Genomic DNA, 18982 nt, shown 5'->3' with positions numbered 1-18982 from the left:
CCTCCAGGACCCGCTGCCACCATGGGAAGGGGTTCAGTCATGGAGCTGTGACACCAGAGACCCCCCCGTCACCTCCTCCCAGCAGTGAGGAACCACCAAGCACCATCTCACCAAAAATAATGTCTTTTTTTTTTCTCCACATGACAGAAGCTGCAGCATTTAAGCCCCTAAAAAAAGCCCAAAAGCAGAAGTCCAGGGGGTGCAGAGCAAGGAGGGGGGAGGGTTTGGGATTCACAGCCTGGTGCCACCATGGTGGAGAAGGGACAAGTCAACCGGCACCAGACTCGGATCATAATCCCATCGGAGCCTGCTGGCTGCAGCAGACACCCAGCTATTACTCAATTAGCGCTCTGCTAACGAGCTCTTGGTGCCAGCCCCCCCCCCCAAAAGGCTGCTCCCAGGCACCAAGGGCAAACTCCCTCAACACCAGCACATGGGGGGCGGGGGGGGGTGTTAAACACACCTGGATTTATTCCATCCATCACTCCTTTTCCACACACCCGCAGTCGTGCAGTCACCATTGCACGGTGTCACCCTTCTCTCTCCCAGCCCAGCACTCCAGCCCCACCCACACCCCCCAGAGCCCCCCCACAACTATCTGCAGCCACACTCGTCCACCACCATGTCCTCGTAGTGTCGCAGCACCACGTTGTCGCTGTTGTCGTAGTAGAGGATGGAGATGGGGGAGAGCCTGACGGGGACGCAGCAGGGCTGGGGGGTCCCCTGGGGGTCCAGGGAGTGCACCATGGTCTGGAGGATGGCGTGGTTGGTGCTGTTGAGCTCGGCCGTCAGGGGAAAAGGGCACTCCCCCAGGCAGTAGTTGGCCATGTAGCCCTGGGGGGCGATGATCCAGTTCTCCCAACCCACCTCGCTGAAGCTGATGTAAAGCTGGCGGGGCTTGCAGAGGTTGCTGGGCATGAGAGGAGGGTGGTGAAGGCTTCTCGATGTAAAGCTGGCGGGGCTTGCAGAGGTTGCTGGGCATGAGAGGAGGGTGGTGAACACTTCTCCTCCTCCTCCTGGAAGCCTCACACTGCTGCTGGCTCAGGGTCACCACCAGCAGAGAGGTGTCCAGGAAGGAGTCGATGCTGGCGCAGAGGCTCCGCAGGCCCCGGCTGGTCGGGGTCGATGCACCTTCTCCGCCGCTCACCGAGATCTCCAGGATCAAGCCCAAATTCCTGCTGTAGGTTCTCCAGTCCTTGGCCACCCCACTCAGGTTGAAGAGGAGAGACTTGCGGAGCTGGGCGAAGGAGCGCTCCACCAGCAGCTTTGGGTCACGGCCCTGGGAGGGCATCCCTCTGAGAGACATCTGGGGGGCTTGGTAGAGCCTCAGCTCGAAAACCTGTCCCCGGCTGGAGGCGTGGTAGGAGTTGTGGCTGAATTTGATCTCCAGCTGAGCCATCGTCAGGCGCTCGCCCTCCTCCAGCGCCGAGAGGTTAAAGTAGAGACGCTTCTGCAGACACAGCAGCCTCGGGGGCTGCCCGTTATGAATGAAGTGGCCTGACAAAGGAGGAGAAACAGAGGTGGCGACGGTTGGACCCGGATCAGGAGTGGGATCAGCCTCCCGGAGCTCCCTTTTAAGCTCTTGGCTGCAGGGCGAGAGGAAGATGGGGCTGAGGGAGGTGGGAAGCCCAGCACCCCGCAGTCCTTGGCTGGATGGAGGTGACAAGGGCACAGCAGGATCCATCAGCCCAATGGCACGGCCTCCAGAAAGGTGCAGAGGCACAAACACCAGCCTGGGCTCCATCCTGGGGCACCGGGACGCTCCAGTGATTCCAGTACCTCCTCTATTTAACATCTCAGTGAGTTATTTTTTCCCCCAGCTGTAAATACCTCCCCCCAGTACGGCGGGGGGTTACGGGCGCTGGTTGTCTGGGGACGGAGGGGAAAGGAGGGCAAGTAGCAGCAAATTTTAGGAAGTGGTGAGCTGCCTGTGGAAGCCAGCCCCAGGTTTCCATTGGAAACCTGGAATCACAAGAGAAGTGAGCTCCCTGGTGGCTCCAGACCCAGAGGACACCAACCAACCAGTCCCCAAGTAACGGAGAACGATTTAGAGAGGTCAGAGGCTGAAGCAGCCAGAGATGCCACCTGGTGACAAGAGGATGAAAAGGAGGAAGGAGGTGGGGGACAGAGCCAAATGGTGGAGCATCCCACCCCCTGTTGGGTGCTGGTCTCGCTGGTGGCACCCACACCCACGTTCCCACTGCCCAGGTGAGGAGTCACCTTGGCCACCGCAAGCCCAATGGGCCAAACCGGTCTCCTGGGGTCAAACCAGCATCTGGGGCCAAACCAGCACCTCTGGGCTGCATTCGGCGACCCCAGGACAGAGCCTTACACAGCCCCCCACCCTCACCCAACATCTACTGCCTCATTTCTAAACTGTAAATAATTCTCCACAACACCCAGAGGGACCAGAGCTGACACAGCAGGGATTTCTCCCGGACACCAATCCTGGGCACTGCCCTCTCCTCCCCAACCTCTCCCACCCCCAGCCAAGAGACCAGAAAGGAAGGACTCCTTTCCTGTCTCCCCAAAGTCTCCCAGCCCAGACATCAGAGGAGGTTTCCACCAGACAGGACCCAAACCACGGTGTTTCTGTACCTTGGTCAGCGAGGACACGGATGATGTTCCCGGGGACATTAAATTCCTCCACCCTACAGGCATCCCCCAGGTCTTTGTTGGTAGAAGGCAGCATCTTCCTCTTCTGGAAGATCCTCCAGAGCACAGACGGCACCGGAACGAGGGTTTTGGGGCTGGGCTTGGTGCTCAAACCCAAGGATTTTAAGAGGAGACTTTCCTGCAAGCTCATCTCCCTCCCCAGAACCAGGTCAAGGAGAGCCCAGGCAAGGCTGGCCCTGAAGCTGGGGAGAAGCCACATTGCTCCGCTCTCCTTCCCACAGACAAAGAGCAGCCTGGGCTGGGGACCCGAGGACAGGGGCCAGGGGGGTGTCGATGGCCTGATTGGAGCCTTTCATCTGGTTAGTGCTCAATTAGCACCCAGGGATTCCCAGGATTGGGCAGAGGGTGTGAACGGTCCCTCCAGGCTCCTTGGGACCTGTTAACCCTTTGAGGCTGCGTGGAGGCGGCTGCCTCCTCCCCCCAGAGCTCCTACAGTCTCTCCCACATCTCCACACCATCCAGGTCCAACAACAAAGTCCTCGGTGGCGGGGAAGAGGCTGCTCTTCCCCACACAAAGATGCTGGCACGTGGAGCACTGCTCCCATCCTCTGCAGACATCCCACCAGATCCAGGTCTCCTCTTTCTCCCTCCTCCCAAATGAGCTTTTTTTCCCCCCTAATCACAGCACCCAACACTTCTCTCTCAAGGCCATCAACTTCCAGCACATCAAACCTTCAAACTCTTGCTTCATCTCCCTGTCCATAGGACACACAGCCTCCCCCCTGCCCAAGGGCCAGCACAAAAAGCCACCCTGGTCCCTGCCCCGTCACCTCAGCCCCTTTCCAGCCATCCCAGCAAACCAGCTGCAGCACATCCCATGTCACACACCCCCCCAATGGTGGCCAACCCCTTACCCAGCTAGATGATGAAGCCTGGGCAAGCTGGCACTATGAAATTTGGTTCATCCACATGGGCTTGGTACCGCCGTGACCCCAACCCGGTACTGTCCCTGCCCCAACTCCACTATGACCCAGCAGAAAGAGGCACGGGGTAGTGGTTCCCCATCCTGCAAACCCCACTTGGAAGCCAAGGAACCCAGACAGACCCCTCCAAAGCCCCACCAGGCGACGAGGAGCGAGAAGGTGACAGATCCTGCCACCACTGGGGACAGTTTCCATCAGCCCAAGTCACATTTTGCTTTCTGGTCACCCAGGAACTTTCCCCGTGGCTCACACCACGAGCCTGGAGTTGAATCAATAAAACAGACCAAACACGTGAAAAAAAAACAAAACAAAAACAACAAACCAAACCAAAACCACAAAAAACAATTAACCACGTTCTGATGGCTGGAATTAATGCCCTGAATCCTCTCCCCTCCACTGCCTGCTGTCCCCAGCTCTGTGTCCCCAGGAAGGACACAGGAGCTGTGGGGTGGTGGCCCCACAAGAGGAGAGTGACGGGATGGAGGGGCTGCAAATCCCACGGGGCTTCCCAGTAGAGACACAGCCCAGCCCAGCCTCGGGACTGGTGCTGCCTGGAAAACCAACACGGGGAGCAGAAACCATTTGTTCTTTACTCGAGTCACTGGGTGAGGGTCTGGAGATCCCTCAGCAGGGGACCCTGCAGGACTGGGACCAGCTTTTTAAGCAACTTGAAGACTTAAACAGGTGTTTTAAGCAAATTAAACCTCCTGGCCCTCATCTGACAGGACAGGAGGCTGGAATAATGCCCCAGGGTGGGGTTTCCAGGCAGACCCCGTGCTGTGCCTCCAGGTCTACGTGGGCAGCTCTGTGCTAGTGACCCCTCCTGAGGAGGAAGGCTCAGAGGTGCAGGGTGTCACCTCCAGTCCCTGCTGGGCAGCTGGAGAAGAGCTGGCTCCAGGGCTCCCCTCACCTGGGGACGAGAGGAGGTTTCCCCTCCCCAGTTTGATGCTGGGTCAGGGGACCCTTCAGGGCTGCTGAGGAAGGGTCGGTGGGAAGGTCCAACGATAAAGACAGAGGAAATCTCAAAGGGACTGAGAACAGCCGAGGGATGGAGTGACAGAACACCAGGGGACCTAAAGCCAGCTCCAAATCCTACCTGGACCAGCAAAGCCACCAGCCACCAGCTGAACCAGCGGGGACTGGCTACAGAAAACACACCAGCATCAGGTGAAGCCTGGTCACAGGCAAAGCCCAGCAGGGGCCTGATCCTGTCAGTGGCATCTCTTCCCCGGCGCCGGGCAGGGGATGGAGGGGGATCGGGGATGAAGTTCTTCTCCTTGTGCCTTTCATGTGCTGGGTTTGAGCGTTGTCCTGGGTCAGTCCCCAGATCCAGCCAGGCTGCCCAGGCCACCGCGGCCACGCTGTCCTTACAACCGCTTGTCTTTCACAAGTCCATTCTTCAGGTGCATCCTGTCAAAGAGAGCACGGGGGACAGTGAGCCTTGGCCTCCGGCCCTCCCTCACTCTCACCGATCACTGCTGAGGCCAGACCTGTCCTGACAGCCTCAGGCACAGAATCATAGACTGGTTTGGGTTGGAAGGGACCTTAAAGACCACCCAGTGCCACCCCCTGCCCTGGGCAGGGACACCTCCCACCACACCAGGCTGCTCCAAGCCCCCTCCAACCTCCCCTTAAACGCCTCGAGTTATGGGGCAGCCACAGCTTCTCTGGGCAACCTGGGCCAGGCTCTCACCACCCTCACAGCAAACAAGTTCTTCCCAAGATCTCAGCTAGATCTCCCCTCTTCCAGTTTAGAACCCTTCCCCCTCGTCCTATGGCTCCCCTCCCTGATCAAGAGTCCCTCCCCAGCTTTTCTGGAGCCTCTTTAGGGACTGGATTGTGGAAGTTTGTCCCCAGCAGCCAGACCTGCTCTGTGAGATCCAGCATCCTGCCAGACTTGGTGCTCACCACGTGAAGTGCAGATGCTGCTCAGAGAGAACAGCCTCAAGCAAAGAGCCGGTTCTTCATAGTGGGGAGGATTCACAGGACAGAAAGATGGATGGACACACCACAACACGTGGTGTGGACACACAAAGTCCTTCCTGATTCCCTCCATTACTTGCAGCAATGTTTTAAACTCTCCCTCAAGGTGCCCTGATCTTTGGCCATCCAGCCCAGTGGAGAACCCTTTGACAAGGCCCCTGGAGGTCTGCCCACATCCCTTCCTGTGGCCCAAAGACGTGTGTGATCCCCTCACCGCCCACATACCCTTCTTTCAGAGCATTGGGCAGCTGGAGTCCAGCCTCTTTCTTCTTGGCCGCTGTGGTTTTCTTGCTGTCCTCCACGTCGTACTCACGCACGTCGTTCACCTCTTGCATCTGCCCCATCAGCACCTTGGCCACGAACAGGATGATGTACTGTGGGGGGAAGAGACGTCATCAGCCACAAACCCTGAGGCTTAGAGCTGCTCCACACAACCCACCCACCCCCTTTTGCTACTTGGGACCTTCCTCCATCATCCTCAGCCCCAAAAAGGGTAGGGCAGGTCCCTCTGGGGTGGCCAAAGACCCTGGGAGGTGGCTGATGACCTGCAGGAGGAGGCAGAACTCCTGTACCTACCCTTAAACTATTTCATCCCCACAGGGTGATGACCTTGGAGTCTGGGGTGGCCAAAGACCCTGGGAGGTGGCTGATGACCTGCAGGAGGAGGCAGAACTCCTGCACCTACCCTTAAACTATTTCATCCCCACAGGAAAGGTGCCCAGCTCCTCCCAGGGTTGAGCCTGCTGTGAGCCCTCCACCCTTTTCATCCCCTCCCCAAAGCTTCAGGAGATGTCAGAGCATTTACACCCCTATCAAGGTCCAAACTGCCCCAACTGCTGGATCCCTGGGGTGAGAGACAATCTGAATTCCAGCGCAGAGGAGCCCCCCCAGGCACTGACACAGGTTTCCCTCCTCCCCTCCCAGCCATCCCTTGGTCCTCCAACACCTCCTCCATCCCTGTGGCCCCCCAGATGCCCCCAAAGGCAGGCAGCAGGGACCGTGCCGGAGGGAGAAGGTAGCACGGGCGTTGCTGAGCTCCCCCTACTCACCAGGAACCAGTAGATGTTCATCAGAGTGAGGATGAGGAGCAGAGCATTGAAGAAGAAGTAGAAGGGGATGTTGGGGACCGACTGGAGGCTGGAGTAGCAAGTGGCGTAGAGCACCTTGAGGGGGAACCAGTAGAGACGGAACCAGAACCTGCCAGGGCAGAGGGAGTAGGGTGGGTTTAATGGGGACCCCGGGGGAGGTGTGAGACCCCCCCAGCACAACCCCCTGTCCCTGGGTGGTCCTCGCCAGCGTCCCTTGAAGTCCCTGCTCTGGGCATCTGGCTTGGGTTTGTAGGCTGGCTCTGGATGGGATGCCACACAGTGAAAGGGGCACGACTGAGGGGAGAGGACAATTCCTGTGGGCAGAGAGGGTTCAGCAGCAGAGGCAGAGAAAGGGCTGTCTCAGGGTGGAGGGGAAAGTCTACAATGAAAATTCTCTCAACTGGGTGGAGGGGAACATGGCTGGAAGGTTTTCTTCATCCTCTGCATCCCTGCTTCATCACTAAACCCTCACTGCTGAGCAGCCCCCAGAGAGGGAGGAAGGAGACAAAGTGACAAACGAGGAGTGACAACCTGCAAGTTACCCATCTCTAGTCTTTTTCTTTTTTCCCTCCTGCCTCGCCCCAAGAGGAACAGCAAGGCTGGAATCTGGGACAGCCCAACGTCCCGTTTGCTTCTTACAAAAGCCCTTCTTGCTGCTAAAACCCAAGCAAGAGTGGGAAAATGGAAACAGCTCCTCCTCCCCCGGGGTCATTTGTCGTGCTGCGAGCGAGATTTCACAGGCACTTCTGTGGTGACAGACGGCAAAGTGACTACAGAAGGATTCCAAGCCCAGCATGGGGTCAGGCTCTGCCGGGAACCTCTTCCCAAACCATTATTTTTTTTTTTTGGAAAAGGCTTGTTCCCATGCACACAGACCCAGCTGGCTCTACCCTGGGGCACCGGGAGGACCACAAAAGCTGGTGAGAAGAGCTGGAAGCGGGATGGGGGGGCTGGGGAGGAGGGAGGAGAAACTCACCAGCTGATGCTGAAGGTGAGGCAGCCGATGTTGGAGATGATGTCGTTGAGGCGATGATAGACACCCCCCCGGTGCTTGAAGTAGACGTTGAGCTTGGTGAATTCCAGCTGCACGTCATTGACGTCGTGCAGGAAGAGCACCAGGATGCCCACGTTGTGGTACCTGTAGGAAAGAAGGGAGCAGGGAGGGAGGTGTGTGGGGTGGCGGGTCCATAGTAACACCCAGCACCCATGGACCATCACGCCAAGAGCAGACAGACTCCCTGAATAATCCCAATGAGCCGGGTTGGCACCACGCAATGAGATTGCTGTGGAAGCATGGGGGCAGAGGAGAATCCACCCCAACCCAGCAAGAGAATTGCAGAATGGTGGGGCTTGGAAAGGACCTTCAGAGATTATCTCCTCCAACCCCCTGCCAGAGCAGGGTCACCCAGAGCAGGTTGGTCACACATCCAGGCAGGTTTTGAGTATCTCCAGGGAAGGAGACTCCACACCCTTTCTGGGTAGCCTCTTCCAGGGCTCTGCCACCCTCAAAGGAAAGAAGTTCCTCCTCATGTTGAGATGGAATTTCCTGTGTCCCCACTTGTGCCCCTTGCCCCTTGTCCTGTCACTGGGCATCACTGAAAAGAGTCTGGCCCCATCCTCTTGCCACCCACCCTTTAGAGTTGATAAGCATTGATGAGATCAGTCCTCCTGCTAGATGCCCAGGAGGTGAGCACAGAAAGGCAGTGGCTTTTGCCATGTGGCTGGCCCGGGACAGCAGTGTCACAACCAGGGGCCTCACCTGAAAGCGTAGGAGAAGGCTATGAGGGTCAGTGTGACCACGTGGTGGAGGAGCATGACCACAGAGTCCTTGCGCCACGTGTCCATGTAGGCGGTGGCATAGATGGAGTGCCCGTAGAAGCTGCACTGCAACAGGTAGGCGATGGCGATGTCCGTGGGCACGTCCATGCCCTTCTTCCAGTCTGGGGTGGGACAAAGACACCCAGGTGAGCCCAAAGCCATGAGAATGGACCCTCCATCAGCAGCAGAGATGGGAGTGCAAGCACCGGGGAGCACCAGAGCAGCCCCAGCACCCCGCTGTGCCCCCACCCAGGACCTCACAGAGGCAAAAGATGGAAGAGAACCCAGGTGTCCTGGCTCCCAAACTCTGCCTTTGGCATTAGACCTGCTCCCTCTCCCACATCTAAAGGAGAAACCTCGATTTACTTCTCTCCTGCTTTAACTCCCCAATCCCCTTCCCCTCCGTCGCTGGCACACCCCAGCTGTCTGCAGTAGCCACTAGGTGACTCTCTGTAACCAAATAATCAGGGACAGCCTGTTGAGCCCTTTCTGCACCCACAGCATCACAGAAGAAGCAATTTAGGGCTTCAGCTTTCTCCCTTCCTCACCCCAACTCCCCATCCCTCATTCAACCCAGGCGTCCTATCAACCTGGACATCCAAACCCATACCCATTCCTCCCTGGCTCTTACTGTACCATAGAAGACAGAGGGTGGGTCGTAGAAGAAAGGGTAGTCGGTGAAGAAGAGCAGGTAGATGCCATACGACCAGGAGAACGTGTAGAAAAGCAGCTTCCAGGCACTCTCAGGCATCTTGGCAGCATCTTTGGGCTGCAGGTTGCACCACTCCCCGAAGGGCTGCAAGGAGAAGGGAAGGGTATCGTCACACGGGGCAAAAAGATGGGTCCTGGGGAGCTCAGGGCAGAGAGCACCCGATCTCCCAGAGACTCGAGCTCTGAATGCTGTGTGTGTCACCAGACAGGGCAAAACCAGGGCCACAAATCCCATTTTTCCCACTTTCTTTACAGCACAAATAGGTCAAAGAGGCTCCAGAGGGAACCTGAAGTGGGGAAAAACACGAAGGTAGAGACCCTTCTGCTCAGGCCAGGGTGGAGACCTGCGAAAGCAGAGCCTGGTGGAGAGGGGAGAAGGATGAAGAAGGGGAGGGGAAGCCAAAGGGATGAGTCCTACAGTCTGGGCACCGCTCCATCCTCCTCGCTCCAGGAGCTGTGCTGACCACAGCTGGCTTTTGCAGAACGGAGTCGATAATAACTAATAAAATAAAAATCAAGTCCTTATCTGCACAGGGAAGCCCAGAGGAGGAAGCTGTACCGCTACTGCCCTGAGCACACGGGCTTTGTGGTGCTGCCAGCTCCCGGGAAAGAGCCTTTCAACTGAGGAAGTGAAGGCTTTGCGGAGTCCCAAACACGTGGCTGCTGCTGCCCCCCAACCAGCACAACAGGAGACCCCCCCAGTGTGTGTGACCAGTGCTGGAGGGGGCCAGATTTCCACATAATGAGTCATTAAAGGCTGAGGTACCAGGTCCTCTTGCACCGACCCGTGCTCACTCACGTTCCCAGCAGCTTTTCTAGCTGACCAGCGCCAAAACAGCCAACCAGCTGCTGTTTCCCCCCCCGCTGTGGTTTGTGGCACCCCTCCCACCGCTCTGGGGGCAGAAAGAGGAGGCAAAGCCTCCCCAAATATGGCCAAACCGAGGGAAGGGAGGACGCGCAGTTCCGCGGATGGCTTGTGCTAAATCAGAACGAAACCTCCTCACCCCGAGTTCCCCTGGCTCCCGAGGACAATGAGCACCTCCCGACGCCCCAGTAGCAGCAAGAGCTGGGCCACCGAGGCTGGGGATGACCTCAACCACCCCCTTTTACTGCTTAACCCCAGAGTTCAGCAGTAAAAGGGGGTGGTTGAGGTCATCCTTCACCTGGATGCTGCAAGCCCCGTGTGCTGGGGAGCGATGCCGCACACCCAGCCTGCCCCCAGCTCAGCTGGGGCTCTGGGTCTGGATGTTTTCCCCTTGGTGGCAGCTGAGCAATGCCAGGCACCGCTTCTGCTTCTCATCACGAGCCTGACAGAGCCCCCGACAGCCCCGGCCAAGGGCTGCAGGGGAGCAGTCGGCGCGGGGGAAGCGTTGCTCAAGGTCCAGAGGGAACCAGAGCTGCCCGAAAAACACAGATAACACCCAAAGGCCCCCCCGGGGGGGGCAGGGGGAGAGACCAGATAAGCTGGAGATGAAAACAAAATGCCTGCAAAGTAACCATACCCTGCCCCAGGTCAGCACTTTCTGCAGCCGCGCTCGGCTCCCCAATGCTCAAGGGCTATATTAAGGCCCCAGCTGTCCCCAGGCAGCGCCGGGGCTGGCTTTTAGCCCCTCTCTGCAGCAGATTTTTCACAGGATTCCACTCCAAGCATTGTCCCAGCCTTAAAGCGTTTTGTTTTAAGGTGCTGAATTTCCCAGGACTGGTCAGAGCTGGAAGCACCGGCCCCGGAAAGCTCTGCCAAGTTGTCCATATCCCCCCCCCTCCCCAGCTGGAGAGGTCGAGCTCTGGCCTCCCCTGTGCATCTCGTATGCAGAGCATGGCTGTCCCCATTGAGACCGGGAACACGCCGCTGCCAAGTCTCCTTCCAACAGGAGCCACGGCAGGAGAAATAAAAAAAAGAGGAGGAAGCTTGAAGGGTGAATTAATAATGCAGAGACAGAAAGTCCCGAGCCCAGAAAGCATGAATTATTAGTGTCTCCATACAGTGGAGCGTAGAAGGAGCTGGGATATGGGGACAGCTTGCCATGGCACCAGCACAGAGAGCTGCCACACCACTCCTGCCCTCCTCAACCCGGGCTGAATTCAGGATGCTGAGCTCAGCCCCAAATCCCTGTCGCAGCCCGGCTGCCCATCACCAGCCAAGGCAGTTCCCTGCCTGCAAAGTGGGAAGGACACCACATTTTTACCCCAGGAAGGCAGAGCTGATGACAAGGACCATCACCCTTGGGGTAGGCACACACTACTGAGATGAGCTGTGTTTTAGGGACACGGGGAGCCCCGGCAGAGATGGCAGCAGGGCAGAAAATTGCCACCGTGAGCCTGCAGTCACAGCTCGATGAACAAACCACTGCAGGCACGGCAGCAGCTCCCAGCCTGGAGCAATAGCAGGACCCAGGGAAGGGCTACCCCACCCCAGCTTGTGGTGGCCACTGTTTGGAGAGGTTTTAGCCCTCGTTAGTTAATGACAAATCCTGGAGAGAGTCACTCTCCTCCCTTCAATAGCCATGGGGTACCCTGAGCCCTACAGAAACGGGAGTTGGCTCTGGAGCAGACACAGGGATGGATCATAGATCATTCAGGTTGGAAGAGACCCTTGGGATCATCAAGTCCAACCATCTCCCCTACTCTACAAAGTCCTCCCCTACACCATATCCCTTGGTACCCCATCTAAACACGTCCCTGACTCAACCACCTCCCTGGGCAGCCTGTTCCAATGCCCGACCACTCTGTGAAGAATTTCTTCCTAATGTTCTGTCTAAACCTCCCCTGTTGGAGCTTGAAGCTGTTCCCTCTTGTTCTGTCGTTAATTACCTGTGAGAAGAGACCAGCCCCAACCTCTCTACAGTGTCCTTTCTCGTAGTTATAGAGTGATGAGGTCTCCCCTCAGCCTCCTCTTCCTCAAACTAAACAGTCCCAACTCCTTCAGCCGCTCTTCATATGATTTGTTTTCCAGCCCCCTCACCAGCTTCATTGCCCTCCTCTGCACTCGCTCCAGCACCTCGAGATCTCTCTTGTATTGAGGTGCCCAAAACTGGACACAATACTCGAGGGGTGGCCTCACCAGTGCTGAGTACAGGGGGACAACCCCCTCCCTACTTCTGCTGGTCACGGTATTTCTAGTACAGGCCAGGATCCCGTTGGCTTTCTTGGCCACCTGGGCACACTGCTGGCTCATATTCAGCCACTTGTCAATTAGAAACCCCAGGTCGGGAGAGAACCAGCACCACACAGGGAGCTGACCCTGGGCACACTGCTGGCTCATATTCAGCCACTTGTCAATTAGAAACCCCAGGTCGGGAGAGAACCAGCACCACACAGGGAGCTGAGGGGGGGACACAAATGAACATCCCTTGGGGAGAGGCCCCACCACAACCTGGATCACTGAGGTGGGGAAGAGCAAGCCAAGGAGATGCAGAGAGCATCCCACGCCAGGCAGGAGATGCATCTGCCCTCTCCCCCGGGGGTGGGGGATGCACAAGGTGGGGGCTGCCCTGCCATTACCCGCCTGCTGTTCCCACGGCAACGGTGCAGAGATGCCTGTTGCTAAGGGTGACGGGTGCTGCGGTGGGAACAGCGGATCTGGCTCTGGCTGAAAGAGCCCAAGGCTCTTGGCAAGTGATGTAATGGGGCTGCGCTTAAAGGGCGACCGGCTCTTCCTCCCTCCTCCTCCTCGTTACCCCCCACGCAAACCTTTGCAGGCATCTTCTGATTCACTTGTGAAATTACTGGGTCTGAGGGAGGTGACTGCTCCCCCGCAGCATTGCAGCCTGCGGGGAGGGGGGACCGGCTCTTCCTCCCTCCTCCTCCTCGTTACCCCCCACGCAAACCTTTGCAGGCATCTTCTGATTCACTTGTGAAATTACTGGGTCTGAGGGAGGTGACTGCTCCCCCGCAGCATTGCAGCCCGCGGGGAGGGGGACACAGGGAGGGGAGCAGTGGGTGCAAGCAGGCTGTGAGCAGGCTGTGAGCAGAGAGTGGTTTGGAGCTGGAAAGAGAAACCGAATGGAAACTGTCACTTGCCCACAGCTCTGCTGAAGTGTCACCAAAAAAAAATAAAAAAAAAATACTGGTAGCACAAAGCAAACACACGCTCTCTTCCTTTTTGCAGCCTCCGGCGCTGGAGGGAAGCAGCCAGTCCCCTTAAATCTACAACCAGCTGAAGCAGCAGGACACGAGTCCTTCCAGCAAGCTGGCAGGGCTTTGCGGTGATGGGGTATGAATTGAGGCTTGTTACAGAGGAATTGTACCCCCCCCCGGCCACCCCCATCGCCTCTGCCACCTCCCCAGCCCAGGGACCGAGAGCCCGGCCAAATCCCAGCCTGGCTTCTGGGCACGACGAGTTCCCCAGAGGAACACAAAGGGACGGCTGGCACGGAGCACCCTCGGCCCAGGGAACTGGCAGCTTTACATCAGTTTTTACTCAATGCAGGCAATAATGATGAGCAAGCAGAGCTCCGAGTCCAAACCTGGCCACAACCAACAGCTACTGCCCCTTCCGTGGCGGTGGCACCGCTCCCCACAGCCCGGTGTGCTCAGGGCTTCCACGGTGCTTTTCCACCACAAGGGAAAATGTCCCCTTCATACCCAGCCTGGACATTGCTCCTGGATGGGCTGCCACCCCCTGCCACACCAGGGATGGGGCACAGAGCCTGCAGAAGGAAAGAGCCAGTAAAATGTCACTGTTCTCCAAGCACAAAGAAATGGGTCTCCTGGAGCCTGTGGACCCGAGGGCAGTGGTTGTCACCCCACCAGGAAAGGGGAACGAACTGAGCCCAGCGTGAAGAGCTCCAGCTCTCCTTGCTCCATCCCCACACCAGGCAGAGAGCTCTCAGTGCCTCAGTTTCCCTGCCCTCAGTGGATGAGACACTGGGAAGCTGCGTTAGGCTCTGGACTCTGGATAAACATGTGGAGAAAAACCCACTGTGACAATAGCAACGAACCAACAGACGCTATTTCTTCCTCGGTAAGTGGTAAAGCTCACCCCTAAGAGAGAAAAGAAAGAGAAGACACTCTGTGAAGAGAAGACACAGCTGCCCACGGGGTGCGGCGGGGGCTGAATAACCTCCTCATGCCTGACTGCTGACACAGCGGCACCGGGAGAGCAGCCCCCGCGCCGGGACGGGACGCAGCTCCGTTCCTGGGGGGGAAGAAAAGGCCCATTGTTGTGGTTTTCTCCCCTCCAGCTTCCAGGGTTTGTGCTTCGAGCAGCAAGATGAGCTGGGGAGACAGCAGAGCCTTCTCCCACCCCCGGGCTCGGTCGGTCTCCTCTGCCCTCAGCAGAGATTGTGTCGTGTGGCTGGTTTTTGGGATGGTGATAATTCCCCTCCGTGCCAGGGCTTGGAAAACCAAGTTTTGATAATACTATAGGGTGGGGGAAAGCTACATAAATCACCGAAAGGGATAACAGGGACCCTCACTTTCCAGCTCCCATGTCCTTCCTGGGGCAATAATGTGTCACCCACCTAAAAACTCTGCTTTCCAGAGCACATTTTTCAACTGACACAACACTTTTCCTCGCAGAGGACACAACGCCTTGCCGACTCCGACAGCACCAGGACAGTGAGCTGGGCCAAAAATGGGAACCCTTTACCCACTGCAGAGCAAAGGCAGAGACCTGCTAAGGATGGAGGTGACACCTGACCGACACCACCAGGTTCAGAGGCAGCTTTTACACAGAATGGACTTTCACTGAATTGAATTTTACTGAACTTTTTTTTAGAGTTGGAAGGGACCATAGAGATCATCTAGTCCAACTCCCCTGCTAAAGCAGGATTGCCTAGAGCAATGTTACTCAGGACTGCATCCAGGTGGGTCTTGAAAATCTCCAAAGAAGATTTTTGCTCACTTGCTGACTCTGGGGACTTTAACTCGCAGCTGCAAAGATGGCTCAGGGTAGTTTAGGGCTGTAGGTGTCTGCCACAGCTACTCCGGGTCAGCTTTGTGTGTGAATCTGGGTGAGAATTTAGCTTTTATCTATTCAAGCTAAACTTCACCGCATCTCTCAAGACCTGCTCGAGGAAGGAGACAGCCAGCACGGGCTCCCTGAGCTTCACCAAGCCTTTCCCAAGCAGAGTTGCCTGGTCCTATTCCAACAGCACTTGGCCTCAGCACCGCTGGGCTCAGCTCCCTGCCAGGAGCTTTAACTAATGTGGAGATGCTCAGGTTGCTGCTTTTTAATCAAGCTCCTCAAAGCCTGGGCTGCAGCCACTCTCCGTGCAGGGGACACACCAAGGACGGTGGTTTTCAGAGACTGATGGAGCTCAGACACCAACCGCAGCAGGAGGACAGGGCACACAAACCCTGCCCAGGAGGGTTTGAGGGATGGGAACACTTGCCTAGAGCCAGCTTGGTCTTCGTTTCTGGAGGTGGGCTGCAGCTCCAGTGAGCTCGTACAATCAGATGGACCCTGAGTATCATTCGAGTTTGTGCACGCCCAAGCCAAGGGGACCAAGAGCAGAGACCCTCAAGTCAGATCCACACAGATACATCCCTCAGGTCCCCCTCTGCCCCCATTATCACAGAATCTTCTAGGTTGGAAGGGACCTTAAAGATCATCTTGTCCAACCATCAACCTAACTGACAAAAATAGACACCCACACAACAAACAAGGAGCATCATCACTAAACCAGACCTCCCAGCACTACATCAACCTGTCTTTTGAACACCTCCAGGGATGGTGCCTCAACCACCTCCCTGGGCAGCCCATTCCAATGGCTGATAACCCTTGGGGTCCTTCCCCACCTGACAACCCATATTTGCTCAGTTCACTGGGATCTTTACCAGCCAAACAACTCCTTTCCGTATTTGCACCCAGTGAGGATGCTGTGAAGAAAAGGCAACGGGCCAAAACCAATCTTTGCTCTAAGGACAATGAGAAAACCACGGCTAATGCCCAGGCACCGACCCGGCCGTTGGAACAGGTGAAAGGCAGCACTTTCAAACCTTAAACAAACCCGGTAACGCAACCGTTACCGCGGCTCCAACCCCAACAGAGACACCCTTTGCGACAAAGACGCTGTGGGATGAGGCTGCTGTGGTCCCACAGAGAGCGAGCAGCCTCCCTCCTGTTCTCACGATCCTGCTGATAAAAGTGGGGCCACGCAGAGAGCACAGGAAGAGCCACGTGGCTTCAACCCTCGCTTCTCTCGCAGGAGCCATCACGGCCGGGGCTACGTAAGGTGCACTTTACGCTCCAAGCTTCAAGGGCCTTGTGGTGAGAGTCACTTCCTCTTCAGACGCAGAGAATCACAATCCAGGCAGCAAGATTTATTATTTATAACCAACAGGCAGGAAGGTAGCGTCCTCCGGACACCGAGTGGATTCGTTTTTATAACCCTGAGTGTTTCAGTTCTTGAGGGGAACACGAGGAGGCTGAAAATGAGGAAGGATGCTCTTTGAGCCTGCACTGGGAAGCAAAGGGCTGAGCGCAGGAGAAGTTTCCTCCCAGGGTTAAACAGGAGGTCTCTTCTCACTGACTTTAATCCCAAATGACCCCAACTCCACCTCTGCCCGTGCAGAGGCCACGCGATACCAACTGATTTCTCAAATACCACCAGAGGTTTTGGAGGAAAGCGACAACCTCCGGCTTTTCCCCGTGGCAAAATAGAGAAAAGCACCAGATCCTTTCAAAATATAACTAGAGAGAGAGCTGTCTCTGCCTACTGCTGCCCTTCCACCCATCTGCAGGGAGAAAACTGATGCGCTCACAGTTTCACTCAGCATCCCATCACCATAAGACATGCAGATGTAGCCACAGGAACCAGCTCCCATCAACCCCCCTCGCTCTTCTGCGATTACAAGCGTGACCCATTTCTGGGAGGGAACGAAGCCTCGGCGCTCGCACAAGCTGCTGAGCATCCTCCCCAGGGCACCCAGCAGACTCCACAGCACCACCAGCTTTTTTTTTTTTTCCTTCATGCTCCCATCACCACTGGCTCTGTGAAGGTGAGCCTCACGCAAGGAGGAACCGGAGCACAAAGGGAATGACCTTCAATTTGTTACGACAGACCTAGGGTCACCTCCAACCTCGTTAAACCCAGTCCTGGTGTTCCCAGGTGCTGTGTGCTGCCCATCAGTGGCCACGGGCTGACAGGGATGCAGGTACCGAGAAGGAATTTGGTCCTCCATGAAAATCCAGCACGTTCACAGACTCACAGAATCACATGGGGTTGGAAGGGACCTCTGGAGATCATCTTCTCCAACCCCCTGCCAGAGCAGGTCCACCCAGAGCAGGTCCCACAGGAACGTGTCCAGGTGGGGTTTGAATGTCTCCAGAGAAGGAGACCCCACCACCTCCCTGGGCAGCCTCTGCCAGGGCTCTGCCACCCTCACAGTGAAGAAGTTCCTCCTCATGTTGAGGTGGAACTTCTTATGTTCAAGTTTGTGCCTGTTTCCTCTTGTCCTGTCCCTGGGCACCACTGAAAAGAGACTGGCCCCATCCTCCTGACACCCACCCTTGAAGGATTTATAGGTGTTGATCAGATCCCCCTCAGCCTTCTCTTCTCCAGACTAAAAAGCCCCAAGTCCCTCAGCAGAGAGATGCTCCAGGCCCCTCATCATCCTCGTAGCCATTTGCTGTCCCCTCTCCAGCAGTTCCCTGTCCTTCTGGAACTGGGGAGCCCAGAACTGGTCCCAGTGCTCCAGATGGTATCCCCTTGCCCCCATTCCACTTTAGCTGCTTCAGACGACTCCAGAGGACTCAGACTTGGCACCTTGCACAGGGTCAGGATCCACCTCGCGCTGCCGGATGAGCAGAGCCAGCTCTGAACAGCAAAAGGAAGAGCCACTTTAAGGGCAGGCTCAGCAGCAGAGAGAGGCCAGCAGGTCCCGCCAGCCTAATTACGGGATGCAAAGTAGCTGTCTTTAATCTGCCAAGCAGCCTCTGAAGGAAGCAGCTCACCCAGGGAACAAGGCCTGTCCCCTGTAGCTGCAAAGAACCACACGTGCTCTCGCGGCTGCTCAAGGCCTCGTGCCACCACGCTCACGGGTGGGTGAGAAAAGGGCCATCTCTTGCCTCCCCAAGACCCAAAATAAGGCATCTCCAGGGCTTCTGCCTTTCTAAGTGCTACCAGGGCCAGGGTGGGTGAGAAAAGGGCCGTCTCTTGCCTCCCCGAGACCCAAAATACGGCATCTCCAGGGCTTCTGCCTTTCTAAGTGCTACCAGGACCAGGGTGGGTAAGAAAAGGGCCATCTCTTGCCTCCCTGAGACCCAAAATAAGGCATCTCCAGGGCTTCTGCCTTTCTAAGAGCTATCAGGACCAGGGTCACTGCAGAGCGAAGCACACACAGCACCTCTCTAGGAAAGCAGCGTGGAAGAAATCGGCTCAGCTGGGACCGAGCCATCAGGAAGAAGGGGGAGGTCTCCTTTCATCATTTGAGCTTTTCACGGCCAGAAATTAAACAGAGCCATTCCGCACCCCCCCAGGGACACCCCGCTCGTCCTGTCCCTTCCAAAGCACTGCACGACCGAGGAGGGGACAAGGGCCAGCAAACCCCCCCCCACCGGGAGGCCGTGGGGCTGGGATGCTGCCATCCCTGCATCTTTCCCCCCCCTCCTGGGCTCGGGGAAGGTCAGCCCCAGCACTGCAGCAGCTCTCCCCACGCCATCCTCCCGCCGCACCGGGGAGGGGGGACATTTTTCATGCAAACCACGGATGGTACCCAGAATTGGGGTCCTCTCCTTCCCCCATGCAAGAAATAACCCCCAAACCCACCTCCCCCAAAGATGCAGCCAAGGGAACGTGGGGCTGGGGTGGGGAGAGGGGGAGCTCTCCCGGTGCAGAG

At 56.9% G+C, this 18982-nt stretch overlaps 2 protein-coding genes across 3 annotated transcripts in view; both read right to left on the bottom strand.

Annotated features, from left to right (window-relative positions):
* Positions 1-567: 567 nt before the first annotated feature.
* GDF1 (growth differentiation factor 1) lies at positions 568-2909 on the bottom strand. 2 transcript variants are annotated; one of them, XM_014938702.1, is made up of 3 exons: positions 2599-2909; positions 1005-1497; positions 568-943 (listed from the first exon to the last, which is right to left on the bottom strand). In XM_014938702.1, the coding sequence occupies exons 1-3, from the start codon at positions 2873-2875 to the stop codon at positions 595-597; spliced, it is 1119 nt and encodes a 372-aa protein (XP_014794188.1). In that variant the 5' UTR covers positions 2876-2909; the 3' UTR covers positions 568-594. The 2 variants fall into 2 exon arrangements, with proteins under 2 accessions (XP_014794188.1, XP_014794179.1); XM_014938693.1 differs by lacking the exon at positions 2599-2909 and having other exon boundaries at positions 1005-2370.
* Positions 2910-4706: 1797 nt separating this feature from the next.
* The window catches only part of CERS1 (ceramide synthase 1), a 15421-nt gene continuing 1145 nt past the window's right edge, over positions 4707-18982 (bottom strand). Inside the window, exons 2-7 of the mRNA XM_014938715.1 lie at positions 9125-9284; positions 8430-8610; positions 7647-7808; positions 6632-6779; positions 5808-5956; positions 4707-5009 (exon numbers count right to left, since the gene is read on the bottom strand). Of these exons, the coding sequence (XP_014794201.1) occupies positions 4967-5009; positions 5808-5956; positions 6632-6779; positions 7647-7808; positions 8430-8610; positions 9125-9284 (843 nt within the window). The 3' untranslated portion in view covers positions 4707-4966. The remainder of the gene's footprint in view (positions 5010-5807; positions 5957-6631; positions 6780-7646; positions 7809-8429; positions 8611-9124; positions 9285-18982) is intronic.

This window comes from Calidris pugnax, unplaced genomic scaffold (genome assembly GCF_001431845.1).
Source record: "Calidris pugnax isolate Ruff unplaced genomic scaffold, ASM143184v1 scaffold46, whole genome shotgun sequence".
NCBI lineage: Eukaryota > Metazoa > Chordata > Aves > Charadriiformes > Scolopacidae > Calidris > Calidris pugnax.
The sequence above is the reverse complement of the archived record's forward strand: the minus strand, read 5'-3'. Positions and strand labels throughout refer to the sequence as shown.

Bases quoted from the DNA above. Each gene is read 5' to 3' on its own strand.
- GDF1 (XM_014938693.1), bottom strand. From the start codon at position 1,795: ATGTTAAATAGAGGAGGTACTGGAATCACTGGAGCGTCCCGGTGCCCC. The intron at 944-1,004 runs AAGTGTTCACCA...CAGCTTTACATC, and splicing joins GCTTCCAGGAGGAGGAGGAG to GAGAAGCCTTCACCACCCTC.